At 49.6% G+C, this 15,276-nt stretch overlaps 1 protein-coding gene across 1 annotated transcript in view; it reads right to left on the bottom strand.

Moving 5' to 3' along the window:
• Positions 1-6,729, bottom strand: part of LOC121152678 (TCDD inducible poly(ADP-ribose) polymerase) — a 28,951-nt gene extending 22,222 nt beyond the window's left edge. Inside the window, exons 1-2 of the mRNA XM_040974851.1 lie at positions 6,575-6,729; positions 2,635-3,587 (exon numbers count right to left, since the gene is read on the bottom strand). Coding sequence (XP_040830785.1) covers positions 2,635-3,542 — 908 coding nt within the window. The 5' untranslated portion in view covers positions 3,543-3,587; positions 6,575-6,729. The remainder of the gene's footprint in view (positions 1-2,634; positions 3,588-6,574) is intronic.
• Positions 6,730-15,276: the final 8,547 nt, after the last annotated feature.

Here is a 15,276-nt window from a genome sequence, read left to right as displayed (position 1 = left end):
CCTGACCACAGAGATTCAGAGCTTTAGCCAAATAATGTGGTAACCATGTGAACCTGGGCTGCTCCAGCTTGTTTGTGAATCTCTCAGCAAGGCTCAACACGACGTTATCTGCATCTTGTTGCCAGGAAACACAACACCGCTTTGGAACACAAGGAAAACCAGGTTGCAATGACCACAGGTCAACTTACCACATGCCTAATTTTTGACACTTAGTTATCTACAACCTTCTTCTTGTAGGCCACTTAGAACTTCACTTTACCACTAATTAACAGCTAATGCTTTTTGTTATTTTGTTAAGCTGGACCACTTACTACTACTAACCAATGCAGTAGCAGCGATAATTCATTTATGCTTTTCATCTCCTTAGTGTCAAACATTAGTTTACTTCATTAAAACTGATTTGGAAATCCAGCACATACTGTAGCTGCTTTCTAACTAATGCAACAACGTATAACTTTGTGTCTAGGAGTACTCTTTAGCAAAGTCACCCTAGCACAGCATAAAGTAGCCAGTGTGCTGCTGACCTGAGAGCACCTGGATTTTCTGAGATGAAATGACTGTCTTGCTTTGCTCAGTTACAGAAAGTAATGTGTTCAACAGTAATCCTGGTAGATTCTTCCTGACCAATTCAAATGGATGGACACTTAATGTCCCAAGATGCTCAAGTGCTCAGCAGACTGGAAATGTGCTTCCTCAAAGTGAAGTGCAAGGCACTGTTCTGCAGTTTTGCAATCTGGAGATGGAAGGATTAGAGTGGTTTTGAGAGTACATAAAATTAATTGCCCTTGACATAGCAATTAGAATTGCTAGCTCATAGGCATCAGAGATTCTGGACAATACCTCACCAGATTCTTAAGATAAAATGGGAAATTTTTCTCTCTTCTAATGCTTGTTTTAACAAAACTAAAAATACCTGAATTTAACATTTTTGCTACCTAAGCAAGAGGTAATCCTGAATGCATCTTATCACCAAGATAAGAAATTTAGCTGGGAAAACTACTTTCTAGATGTGACCTTACTTTTATTTCAAAGGGTCTTCTAGGTAGTAAGTTTGACCTTGGACTTTACAGTTTCTCATCTTTCAAAAAAGATGTAAAGTTCTAACTTCTTGAGAATCAAGGTGACCTATGTACTATACAACTGAAGAAAATTATTTACCCAATACTACATGGGAGCAGAATAGGTTTCTGTAATGCCAACAATACTCTGGAAGCATGTCGGAATACACAGGACTGCCATCAACACTAACATAATTAGACAACTTAGTAATGACTCACTGCCACTATTTGCTGACCTGCCAGCCATCTGGGTGGTACAAAACCAACTATCTGTGACCAAAGATGACTTTCAATGAGGTTTTCTCCTGAACTTCTGAGTTGGGACAGATAGACAATATACTTCCCTTCCTATAGGTTATGTCCATCAGTACTATCCCAGGCTAAACCTTATCTAAAAGGCTGTCAACTTAACATGGTATTCAAATTCAAGTGGCATGCACAGAGGTCTCTCTTGCCCCATTCAAGTCCAATCCTTACCCTTGGTTATACACAGCTAGACGCTACACATTTTAATTTCCTACACTACAGGAGAAAATAATTTAGAAAGGTTAATGTTTACCATACATTTCTACACCAGCAACTTTGTATGTGGCAACCAGTTTCTTCATCTTAAAGTTCAATTAATGAAGATTTTGGATATGGAAATGTTAGCTCCTAGTGACTGGGTGGACATTCATACTATGTAAACTGAATTTTATACATACATGCACAACACACATCTTGCAAAAACTTATTTTTATGTAGATGATATCCAACAACACAAATCCTCCTTTCACTGTTAAGACTGCTCCATGTTTAAAATAATCCCTGCATGAACAAGCATACACGTAACACATACATACAGCAAAATTAATAAATAAGTAACCCCTGAATTGTAGGATAAACTTAATACTAAAAAATAGACTCGTGACGCGTTGACATGTTTCAGAAGTATGTGAGAAACTCCAGAATCATGGCTAGAAAAGTGTTTATAGCTTTCAAAATGAGGCTGACAGAACTCTCCAAACTGGAACCAGTACTGTGGCCTGATAGGTAAGCCTGCACCTAAGCCATGGCATCGCATATGGATGCTAGTTTGTGTTCCGCTGCTCCACTTCTGGTCCAGCTCCCTGGGAAAAGCCCGGGATGGACCTTCCAGCTCATGGATTCCCCTGGCTGTTGCAACCATTTGAGGAGTAAACCCGCAGACAGTAGATTTCTTTCTCTCCCGCCCCCGTCACTCTTTCAAATACATAAAATCTTCAACAGGTAAGAACTTTAAAATTAGATAGATTATTGTTATTTGTTATTTAAGTTATAGTAAGAATCAGCATGGACGCTTTGAAAACTTTGACTCACAACATTCAATGTACATGTAATGTCCCATTCACATGTATACTAAACAGCGTGACATCTGAATCTGTCCAGTTGATGGCCTGCACTCAACTAAACACTAGGGCAGCAAAAAGCCAAAAGAACAACAGTGGAGAAGAAAAAAATTACTAGCGAAAGAGACCATTCTATTCTACCAGGCTTTTAGTGTCTACCATCTCGATGGCATTTAACACCATTTTCTTAAGTTCCTAAAAATACATACCCATACTTCATCCTCATTCTGTCATTTTCCGGGTTACAGTAAAATCTTTCCAAGTGCTCCTGAGAATCATTGGATACACTCTGCCATTTCTGAGTCGTTGTCCTCTTGATCTGCCAATGATAGGGCAAGACTGTGTGGTGTTTTAGGCAATCCTTGCCATAAATACAAGTGCCCTGCAGAAAGTCCACGCAAATCTCAACTCCATTCTGTTGGTGAGTGTGGTACTGCAGCTGGTTCACCAGCTCAAAGACAAGGTCAAGGGACGCTTCCTCACTTTTGTCCCGAAAGAGCTCAGTACTCAGCTTATCACTGGTGTCCAATATGTACTGAATTGTAAAACCGTCTTCTTGGAAAACCCCTGGAACATAATCCAAGATTTTATCAATACAGTCAGGACTAACAGGAACATCACTTGAAACCGAATGTAAAAGGTCCGTTTGGAAATGCCCTGGTGCGGAATCTGCCACTGTCCCACTGATGGTTTCTGGAGGAAAGCTGTGAGCCTGGATCGAAACCACCTGTTCTGGAGCATCAGCAGAAGGATGGGCCTCTGGTATCTGGCCCCTGACATCTGTCCCATCAGGAATCAGCACAGACATACCGTTCTGGGTTGGTGGGCATGGTGGATTGATTTCCAGGGGTTTTTTCACCATGCTTTCTTGTAAGCTGCTCTCATTTGCATGCTGGTCTCTAGACCTGAAAACTCCTTCAAGTGACCCAGACTCCAGCAAAGTGTTTAATATTGGCCTCAAAGACCTCAGGGTGCCAGCTCCCAGTCTCTTCTGATCCTTTTTCTTAAAACAAGTCTTTAATGGAGTGATCTTCCCAGAGAGTCTCATTTGGCATGAAAAGTCAGCAGGAGAGGGAGGCCGCACCACACAGTCTGGCTCAGGTTCGGTGGTGTCCATTTCCACGCTGTGGATGAGCTCCAATTGCTCCTCAGTCTAAAAACCCTGCCAGGAAAAGGAAGGAAGACCATCATTTGCAAACTGACAACTGAATCCCATTCATTCATTAGAATGTTTTGTTTTGGTCTGTGACTAAGTAGCTAAAACCACTATGCAGGCACTCTACCCAGCCTTAGAGGTCAATTGTAACCTTTATTGAGAAAGAAAGGCTCCACAGCAGCCAAGGCTATTCAGAAGCCTACAACAGGTAAAGTATGAAAAAGAGTCTTTCAATAACCCTCTGGCATTTACTATGGACTCAATGTGTGACAGTTTGTAATTACTCTGGGGCATGGAGTTTCACCATAAGGTCAGAGGGGGTATGGTGTGAGAAATGTTGAATTAGAATAATTGTTTCAATGATGACATAAGGGAAACCACATCTCAGCTCTGTGGTTTTCATCACAGTTGTTTATGTTATCACCTGTCTCATGAGTCGACAATAGGTTAGTTTTTGTCAGTAGAAAAAAAAGTTCACCAAATGAAAGATAAACTTCAGAGTTAATTAATAAGTGAACCTGAGACATGAGGGGTATACACAGGAGACAGGGGTTCTCAACCAACATGTTTATATCGGGGAAAGCCAGGAACCTGTTAAGTGAAAGTTTCACTTAATAGTCCCCATCAATGTTATCAGGCTACATCTGCAACCCACAAAAAGTGTTATCACTGCTGAAGGAAAATCATTTTCAGTCCCGGCAACACCTATTTCACACGGTTAAAAACAAACCAACGGGCGTGGTGGACTAGCAGCTAAAGTCCTTGCCTCGAACGCATCTGGATCCCATATGGGTCACTGGTTCTATTCCCGGCAGCTCCACTTCCCATCCAGCTCCCTGCCTGTGGCCTGGGAAAGCAGTCCAGGACAGCCCAAAGCCTTAGGACCCTGCACCCGTGTGGGAGACCTGGAGGAACTTCCCGGCTGCTGGCTTTGGAGTGGCTCAGCTCCAGCCACTGCGGTCACTGGGGGAGTGAATCACTGGACGGAAGATCTTCCTCTCTGTCTCTCCTCCTCTCTGTATATCTTTCCAATAAAAATAAATAAATCTTTAAAAAAAAATACATTAAAAAAACTGCAAAAAGTGACTCCTGGTCTTTGTCTTCATAAAACTAGCATAAGCACATGCTTAAAAAAAAAGAATGCAAATGGAAGCAGATTCTAGAAAAAAATGAAACAAAAGTCATACAGTTGCAGCATCAATACTAAAAAGATTCTTCCAAGAAGGAACCTTGAAAAAACTAAAATTTGAAAATATTCACTGAGATTGTACCAAGTGACAAAGGATGGCTAGCAATAACTCCTCTTTTTGTCCAGCAGACTGATGAGTTACTTAATGCAAGCACTCGGGTTTTACCACAGCACGCTTCCTCCGTGCCCAACACGGTGCTCAGCACGAAGCACCCAGTGCACATTCCATTATATCCTTAACCCGCTGGCTGAATTAGCTGGCTGAATTACGGAAGAAAAGTAACCAAAAGCCTCGTGCTTTACTGTTTGTGGGTCAAAAAAAGAAGAAAGGCAAAATGAAATCCCCCAGAAAAATGACTTAAACATCTTACTGGAGCAGCCCATAAATCCATGGGAAAAGGCAGTAATCTTCAAAAAAATTCAACACACACTGTATAACAGTAAACATGGTAAACACGAAAGGAAAAGGCTTTAACACAGGGGAGTTCCACTGAGCTGGCATTATCAGGGAACGCTCCACGAAGGAGGGATCTGACATGAGACATACATCAACTGGAACGCGGCCAAGCCAGGCGTTATTATTCATCACTCGTGCTCTTGCCTCAAGGCACAATTGGCACAGACTGTGGTATTCCCTCTCCACCACACCAAGCTGGCCTGTGCCCTCCCCCACGCACGCACACACACACACACGAAACCACCCCATCACACCCGATCAAGGCAAAGCAGGCACTAAAGCTATTTTACTTAGGCGCGCGCCTGTGCACGTGCGCGCACACACACACACACACACACACACACACACACACACACACACACTGGAACTTTTCCTGTTATTGCCACTCGTCAAACTCGGAAACAAAACCGGGGAGGAAGCAGAGAGATCTCAAGTAGTTCCTCAATTAGTTTGCATAACAGAAAAAAATAAAAGATTGGAAGGCACTTCCTCCAGTCCCCCGCTGCAGGCGACAATGCGCGCCACCTCTCACCTCGTGACGCCCGGGTTGCCCAGCGGGCGCCGATCACCTCTCTGAGGGAAACCGCCCGCGGCCGCGCGACACCCGGGCGCCGGGCTCGGGTCCGAACGACGCCTCCTGCCGGCCGCGGCGGTTGGCGCAGCTCGGGGGGCGCACGGGGGAGCGGGCGAGGGGGCCCTGCCAGGCACCCCGCCCCTGCCGCGCCCCAAGGCCCACCGCCCGGGCGCCCCCGGGGACGCAGCCCACCCGCAGCCCCGGAGCCTCCCCGGGAGCCCGTCACGGCGCCTTCCGCAGGCACTGCCTGTCGCCCGGCGCCTCTCCGGGGGCTCTGCCGACCCCAGCCGCCCGGGCGCCGCGGCAGCGAAGCCCGAAAAGTTGCTGTGAAAGCAGCCTGCAAACTTGAGGGCTGCAGCTCGGGGCGCCGGCTGGCTCGCAGGCTCCGGCCGCCGTCGCCGCGCCCTCCCCCGGGGCTGCCAAGGGGCTCGTCCGCGCCGCCCAGGGCCGGGGTCCGCCCGCCAGGACGCGCCCCGTGCCCGCCCTGCCCTGCCCTGCCGCACAGGGGAAGGGGCAGACGCTGGCGACCCCGGCCGAACCCTCGGCGCCCCACGATCCACCTGCCAGAGGCTCCCGATGACTTAGAGCGCTCAGAAGTGTGCACGAATGCCATCCTGCTGCCGCTGGGTACCACCCCCCTCCCCAAAAGGCAGAATCTAAAAGCCAGTTTTCCTCTGAGGAGCCCCGGCACTGTGCCGGCGGGGAGCCGGGGCCCGCGGCCAGCGCCCGCCATCCCGGCCGCCTCTCCTCAGAGCCCACCCGGAGCCCTTTACCTGAACGGGCTGTGCGGGTCACCGGGCGTCCCGGTCAGCGTCCGCGCCAGGGGCAGAGCGGGAGACCGGCGCCGGCGTCTAGGGCAGGCAGGCTGGCGACGCGGAGAGCCGCGCACGGGCCATTCCGCCGCTCGAGCGCTCGGAGCCGCCGCCGCCGCCGCCGCACTCCGCGTCCCAGCTCGCCCGCCTGTCACCTCGAGCTCGGCTTTAACTGGCTTCCGGTCCCCTCCTCCCGGCGGCCCCGTCGCGGGGGCGGAGCCTGGGCCCGCCGCGGGGGCGGAGCCTGGGCGGCGGGGGGTGGGGTGGGGTGAGGGGGCCGGGCGCTCAGTGGGTGCCCGCCGAGAGGCCCGCCCCCGCCGAGCGCGCGTGCGCGGGGCTCCGGCGAGGGGGCGTGTCCCTCGCGGGCCGCCGGGGTCCCCGGTGGGCGTCGGCGTCCGCGCGCTGAGGAGCGCGAGGGTGCGCGCTGCGTGGGACGGGCTCCACCTGCCTGGCGACAGATGGGGGGTCACTTTGTTCCGGGAACACCGAGGCACCCGATGTGAGGGAGGATGTGAAACGGAACGACCCGTTTCGGTGCGGTTTGTGGATTCGCCTGCAGCCGCGGGCGCCGCCGACCGGGAGAGGAGGCACCGGGATGCGGCGGCCGCTGCCACCAGACGGGGTCGCCTGGCCCGCGCCGGACGGGCGGCTCGGGCTGCGCCCTGCGTCCCGGGCGTTGGGGAGGCGAGCCCGCGAACGCCCTGCTCAGTTATTCTCTCAGAGCGCCACTTGCTGCAGCCCTGCTGAGCCCGGGCCCCTTTGCCTGGCCTCGGGGCGCTTACACGGCCGGTGTGTGGAAAAAGCCGGTTTTTTTTTTTCTGGGTTGAAAAGTACTTTGAACTGTAGCTCCACACACTGAGGAAAGAAACACTGCGTTAAATTCATAGTATTACCAAAAAGGGGGGGCGGCCGAAGCTCGGATCGAGGAATACTAGTAATCCAGACAACGAAGACGGGAGGAGTAGACCTGAGAGGAGACAGAAATAGATACATGTTTCCAAGCCTTTATTACACTGTTCTGAACCAGACCGGAAGGACGCACCTGCTAAGAAAAAGCCTCATATCTCCCAGCAGGTTTATTTCAGTTCCCATCAGGTAAAATGAAGACATAGCAGATAGCATTCAGAGGCCAGCAGATTAAAGAAAAACATAACCAACAGCAACACCCATGCATCTTTAAAGTTCAAAATTGTCTTCAGAAAAGATCTTGATCTGTGACTACTCATGTAAAATTGCCTAGAAGCAAGTATTTAAGTTTACCATCTAACTGCTCCCTACCTCAGCTGCTTTGATCCTCTTCTTTCAAGCTTTCCTTTGGAATTTTTTATTCCATTCTAACAGTTATTTGTTACACTTTGTTTATTGCTAGTAGTGATTCAGTTGTTGTGTCCAAACCTGTAACATAACAACTTAAAACAATACCCTTTTATTGGCACCTGATTCTGGATCCTCTGGCCGAGGAATTCATTCAGGGCATTTTACAAGGGGTTGATCTCTGCTCCAACATAACTGGGGCCTAAGGGTGCTTCAGGTGGCTGGGGCCTGACTGGAATAGCTCCACAGGCTGTGTGTCTTGGGACATGTGGATAAAGATGGAGTCTCGTGGCAGAGGTGAAGATAGAATGACGTGGGAAATGTGAAGATGAACGCTAAGAATCCTGAAAACCAGAGTCAGAAAGCTGCTGGGTTCATTGTTTGGCTTTCTGCAATAGCTGAATGAACGTTTAAGTCTCTTCTCAAAATGGCAATCTTAAGATTGCAAGAAAGGTTCATTTCAAGAAGATAAGGCTCTATTTCCAAATCTTTTCTTGCCTAATCCTCACTCACATGTCCTTGGCTAAGTCAGTCACATGACCAAACTCAGCATCCCTGTAGGATGCTACCACACAAGGCTGTGAACATGGGAAAGGATGGCTCACTGAGATCACTTGGATTAAAGGCAGATCACAAGAACTCCAATCAAGAATTAACAGAAGTTACTTCCAGATGTAGCCCTTTGAATTTCAATTTAAATCTCTTGAGGATTAAAACTTCCAGCAGCCTGTTGGCTGCTGGTGGGTGCCAGGCCGGGATCGTCTCCATGCTCAGAGCCCCGATTCCAGCCACCACGTACAAGTGATGACCTGTCCCTGGGCCTGCCTGAACTCCAGAGGCTGCTCGCTTCCTGGTGAGTACACCAAAGGGGGAAGTCTGGAGAGCTGGGCGGGCACATGGGGCCCCACCCTCCGCCATCAATGCCCGGTGGATGGGATTGGGAAAGGGCGAACTTGGGGTCTGGAGATTAAAACTTGCAGTGACCTGTTGACTGTGGGTGGGTGCCAGAATGAGATCGTCTCCATGCTCACAGCCCGGATTCCAGCCACCATGTAGACATGGTGACCTGTCTACAGGTCCAGTGCTCCATTTGGAGCCAGGCTCTGCCTGCTGACTGCCTGGTGGCTAGCTCTGGGGTTTTGGGGCTTTGAATTGCTGCTTAGGTAGCTTCCTGTTAAGCCCACTATACTTCTGGGATGTCAATCAATCCTAACGACACCTGATGACAGAGTAACTTTTCCTTTGAAGGTAAGCGAGGGTAATGAGACCTGGTAGATTGGAGGAGAGGAACCAGATGATCTTTATGGATAAGACCGATATACCAAACTCCTTTAAATCCTGTGTAGTACTTGTAATCACTGAACAATGCTGACCACCGTGCACCAGTGTAGGCCCCAGTCTCCCAAGGGTTAACTCCACAGCTTAGCTTGTTTCTCAAGGTATAACAGGAGGGGCAATCTTGGTCTGATACATTTAGCCCCTGGCTTGACCTCAAGTTCCCTCTTCCCTGCTTCCCCTTTTTAAGATGCCCTCCAGTTGCTTGAGCATTGGGAAAATACTGGGAGGAACCAGGCAGACTATAAAAGAGGCAGGTTAACAAAAAAAAGAAAAAGAGGCAGAGGCAGGTTAACCTCAAATAAATGGCATTCTCTTTACAAGAATGACCCATTATGTGTTGTCTTTTTTTAAAAAAAAAAGATTTATTTATTTATTGGAAAGTCAGACATACAGAGAGGAGGAGAGACAGAGAGGAAGATCTTCCATCCAATGATTTACTCCCCAAATGAGCACAACGGCCGATGCTATACCAGTCCGAGGCCAGGAACCAGGAATTTCTTCCGGGTCTCCCACACAGGTGCAGGGTCCCAAGGCTTTGGGCCGTCCTCGACTGCTTTCCCAGGCCACAAGCAGGGAGCTGAATGGAAAGTGGAGCTGCCGGGATTAGAACCAGTGCCGATATGGGATCCTGGGCGTGTTCAAGGCAAGGACTTTAGCCGCTAGGCCACGCTGCCGGGCCCATGTGTATTGTCTTTTCTGTAACCCTAGTCCCTCTGCTCGGCTAGGGGTACGCAGCGATGCGGGCATTCCATACCAGTCCATGCAAAAGCTAAGGCTTGGGGCTTGTCTAGCAGAATCATATTCTATTACCTGACATGATGATGGATCAGGAGACAGGTCACATTAGGCAGGGCCACGACATTAACTAGCACACAAGAGGACCAAATCCGGGGTAGATTCTGTGGAGGATGTGTGGGCCAAATCCCATGGAAATACTAGTCCCACTGGTTTGCTCAAGAGTTGAGGTAATGAGGGACTAAGCTAGGTGTCACCAAGGAGCCTGCCATCAATCACAAGTAAAGGAACCGACAACAGTCTGGACTGGTCAAGGCAGCAGCACCCGAATGTGCATCCTGAATAGGGTGTGAGGTGGAGTGGGCTACAACGTTCACCAGCTTATACAAGGCCAAATGAAAGGCCAGACTATGCTGGACACTGGCCTAAAACCCAATGGCATGTATGAGAACTGGGCCTGGGAGTGGGTCAAGTGGAGGAACTTGGGAAACTCCCTTGGCGGATCATAGATCCCACTGGTGAACACATGGTCCAGACCTTGGTGTTGGACAAGCTGGGCAAAGTAGCTCCAGTAGCTGCTAACGTGTGGATTGGTAATGGAACAGGGAGGACTGGGCAGGACTGAGCAAACCTTAGCCCACAAGCAAAACTAAAGACCAGGACGGAGCACAGGTCATGCTGAGCTAGGCTCTTGTACCTACTGGTCTGCGTAAGTCAGGAATGCTAAGCCACAGTGTCTAAGCAGAGGTCAGGACAGGGGAGGGGCTGTGCCAAGCTGAGTCAGAGCAACCACTGGCATGCAAGTGATCTATGGCTGGGAACAGGCCCGGTTGGGGAGCTAAGGGGACAACCCTAACTGGGTTGAGGTTCCCACCAAGGGGCATGTGACCTGGAATGGGGGCTGCGTTCTGATCTGGAAATGGTTGTAGTCTCCCTTGGCACAAGTGTGGACTGGGATTGAATGCACCGAACTGGGCCAGACCCCAACACCCCCTGGTGTCCTGGAGGACCAGGGCAGATGTGCGATGGACTAGGCAAGGTCTCAAACCCCTACTGAGCCATGTGTGAGCCATATGTGAGTATGGACAAACCATGGCTGGGCTGAAACATACAACAGCAAGAACCAGTTTGGGTTGAAGGCCAGTCAGGAAAAACCACTGTTCCTGCTATGACAGGAGGTGAACTGAGTAGGGCTGGCTCATGGGCCCACTGGTAAGCGTGAAACCTGGCATTGGGAGAGGTTCTGATGAAGGAGCCTGGGCAACTCCTCTGGCTGGACAGACCCAGCAGGTAAGCACAAGAAACATGATAGGAAACAGCCCAGAAAAGGCCATGAAAAGTTACCCACTGGCATACAATTGGCAGGGGTTGGGGGAAGACCAGGCGGAATCTGTCCACATCATCTACTGGCAAATCCAAGCACCAGAACAGTGTGGGTCGAGCCAGGTTCGGTAGCAACAAAGACTAGTGCACAATACAGAATGCCAAGGTGAGGTTGCCTGTACTGGAAGGGACCGCAGTGCCCAACTAGCAAGCATGAGAACAAGGAAGGGAGGGGGCAGAGCCAGCAGGGGAATAAGGTAGGGTTCCTTTGCTGGACAGCTACTCCTGCAGGAGAGCGTGGGCTGGGGTGGGGGCAGACCAGACCAGGCAGGGCTACAACACCTGTGCGCCTCATGTGGACTAGATCAGGGAAAAGCCGGGCCTGGGCTGATTATTCCTACTGGTGCAAACAAAATTAGAGTGGGTGAGGGTTGTTTGGGCTTAGCCACAGCATCAGCTGGCAGAAGCTGGCACTGGGGACTAGTTCTGTCAAGTCAAACCACAGAACTATGTGGAGAGTGCATAATCTGGGAGTGGGAGAGGCTTGGGAGGGGAAATAGTGGGCTCCTCCCTCTTGGGTTACCAATTCCATGGGAGGGCATAAAACTAGGACAGCAGCTGGGGTGGAATGGGGTGTGGGACAGACTGGATTACTGCTACACATACTGGCAAACCAGAGTAGGGGGTGAGCCTGGTGAGGGTTATTGTGGATCACTCTGACTAGGCTGAAGCTCCCACTGGTTTATGTGAGGGCCAAGTATGTGCTGGGCAGAACCAGGCTGGACTGCAACACCCATTGTTTCCAGTGGAAGTCAGGGCTGAAAACAGAACTGACCCAGCAATTGCAACCACCAGCTGATCAGGGTGATGGACTGTGCTGGGCCCTGTACTTGCCACTACACACAAGAATCTGGTCTGGGATCACCTCAGACAAAGTTTCTTTGGGGATCTCCCCAATCAAAATGCTGGACTCAGAACCCTAACCAAGAAAAGAGAGAAGACAGAACAAGTCAACCAACCATCTCGGCTATGATGGACTATGCCAATGAGTGGATTCTTCAAGGACCACATAGTGCTTGGATTGGCAAAATTGACAGCGATTCATAACTGTTGAAATATCAAAACTACTTGAGCAAGAACCTCAGAGCATCCCCCACATCTGGGGCCTGAGGAGGGTGGGAAATTGGGTGGGCCTTCTCCCTTAATACCTCCTTTAAACATGAAGGAAACAATATGAAAAAATACTAGTCTTACCCACTTTCCTGTAGCCCTTGAACCTTTTTACCCTAATTAACTAGGTAAAGATTGTCACAAAAAAAAAAAAAAAGAAAAGAAAGAAAGGCAGAGCTACAGAGAAAATAGAACCCTTTCATCTGCTACTTTGATCTCTTAAGTGCCCCCAAAAGCCTGTTTTGCCCAACCTGAGGCCAGGAGCCAGGAACTCCATCCTGGTCTTGCATATGGGAGGCAGGGACCCGAGTACTTCAGCCATTACCTGCCTCCAGTTTTTGTTTTTAACAATAAGTGCTGATTTATACAAATATGAACATTGCTTTGTTTCTTCTTTTTGCCATTATTAGTAATAGTTAATTTCCCAATATCCTTCTTATATAGAAATACTCTTTTTGGTTACCACACCAAGAAGGAAACTAACATGAGGTGACTCAGCTTGATGAGAGTCCTGAGGTTTAGAGGCTTCATCTTTCAGCAATGCCATTTGGAGGTCAAGTGGAGAATACAGCCGATTTGCATAAAGTGACAGCCCCTTATCTATGAGTGCTAAGTCCAGGCTCTAATGTTTTCTGTGACTGTGTATGTAGAGGTAACTTATTATTCAACTAAGGACAATTTTATATTTGCATGTATCTGGTATATGCAAAGTAAAAGTGTTATTATCTAAGCAACTGGCTTACATTAAAAAATGTAGGAAGGTATGTGTGTATTTGATGAGGCAGAGAAATATCCATTTCCTTGTTCACTCCCCAACTGGCCCCAATGACCAGGGCGAGGCTAGTCTGTAGCCAAAAGCCTGAAACTCATCCAGGTCTCCTATTTTGGTGGGAGGGATCCAAGTAATTGGGCCATCTTCCTCCGCTTTTCTCAGGCGTATTAGTGGGTTACTGTACTGGAAGTGCAGCATCTGGAACCTTAACTGGCACATACCACATATGCCAGCATCATGATCTACTACACCACAATACTGACCCATCAAGTGAGTTCTAAACAGGGTGTTGGTAGGAGAAATTTGAGAAATGTTACTTGGAAATATATTAGAATAACATACCAGGCTGGGCTAGGGGCTGTAGCCCCCACCAGAGAGAGCTGGGATGGGCGTGTGCCAGTCAGATTAAGTTACAGTACCCTCCAATGAGTGCCAGGATTGGTGGCTGCCACATCAGGCCGGGCTGCAGCACTTGCCAGCATATGTTAGATCTAGTGTTGGGAGCAGGCTTGGTAAGGGCACTTGGGGAACTCTCCTGCTAGGCTGCAGCCCCTGCTGGTAGCACAAGAGCCAGGGCTAGGGACAGATCAGGCCAGGCTGGACACAGCACCATTGGCATATATGTGAGCCAAGTCTGGAGACGGACTGGGCTTGGCCAGTCCACAATACACAGTGGCATGGATGAGAGCCAGGAAGGGTACAGGCCAGGCCTGGTTAGACCAGTTCACATGAGGGCCAGGAGTGGGTCAAGATGAGCTAAGCTGCTACACCTGAGAGGGAGAACTGGAATTGGGGGTGGGCTGAGCTGAGGCAGGCTGTAGTACCCACTGGGAATGGGACATCTCAGACTGGACCACAGCACCTGTTGGCACACGCAAGACTCTGGGCTGGGAGTGGGCCTGGTAAGAGAACTACCAGGGATTTCCTTGCTGGGCTGCTGTTTCCACAGTGAGCATGAGACCTAGAACTGGAGGTCAACCAGGCTGGACTAGGCTGCCACATCCACTAGTGTACTCAAGAGCCAGAATGGATGCATGCCAGCTGAACTAACCTGCAGTACCCCCTGACAAGTGCAAGATTTGAATCTGGGAGCAGGCCTAGCAGGGTGAACTATGAGCACTCCCCTGCTGGGCTGTAGCATCTGCTGGTGATCATGAGAGCCAGAGCTGTGGGTGGGCCAGCCTGGTCAAAGTAGCAGCACTCATTGGCATATATGTGGGCTGGAATCAAGGTTGGGATGAGCTAAGCTGTAGAACCCATGGCTATGCATGAGAACCAGAAGAGATGTGGGACAGACCAAGCTAGGCCACAGCATATGCCAGCACATGTGAAAACTGGGGCTGAGGACAGGCCTTGTAGCGGTTATCGGAAGTTCCCATGGTGTGCATGGGTCTGTGGGGGCCTGAGCCAGGTTAGGCTACAGCATCCATCAATTTGCCTGAGAGATGGGGCTAGGTATGGAATTAAGTAGTCAGCTGCATCTACCAATATGCATGTTGGCTAGTGTGGGTGATGGACATACAGAGTCAAGTCTGAGGTCACCCCAGACAAGGTTTCTTGAGGGACTTCCCAAGTAGACCATTGGACTGAAACTCTGGCCACAGGGAAAATCATCGTACATGTGGTATGACCTTGGTGTACGTGTATCTGCACTGAGTCTCCGTAGTCACTGATACCTGTGCCCAGTCGCTGATGCCAACATGCACACTGGGACGTGATCGCAGGCTCATCTAGGTGAGCAGGGAACATGGAACACCTGATCAGAGGGTGGAAAGCAGAAGAGACTGAACCATTCTTCTCGCCAAGCTTTGCCACACACCTATTCCTGGGCCTGGGGAGGCACTAAGGCAGACATGGTCAGCCAATAGTCCTTGGATTTTCTCAATCCTGGTGCGATGACTGTGAGTCAGAACTATCAAAACCACTCAGGTTATACTTTCAGAACACTGTTCCCCTTCTCTGGGTCTCTAAGGTGTCATCAAAGGACCGTCCCTTGTCGCCAGGTACTGAT

Source organism: Ochotona curzoniae, unplaced genomic scaffold (assembly GCF_017591425.1).
Source record: "Ochotona curzoniae isolate NIBS_2020 unplaced genomic scaffold, NIBS_Ocur_1.0 contig_2599, whole genome shotgun sequence".
Classification (NCBI taxonomy): domain Eukaryota; kingdom Metazoa; phylum Chordata; class Mammalia; order Lagomorpha; family Ochotonidae; genus Ochotona; species Ochotona curzoniae.
This window is presented reverse-complemented; position numbering and strand designations above follow the sequence as displayed.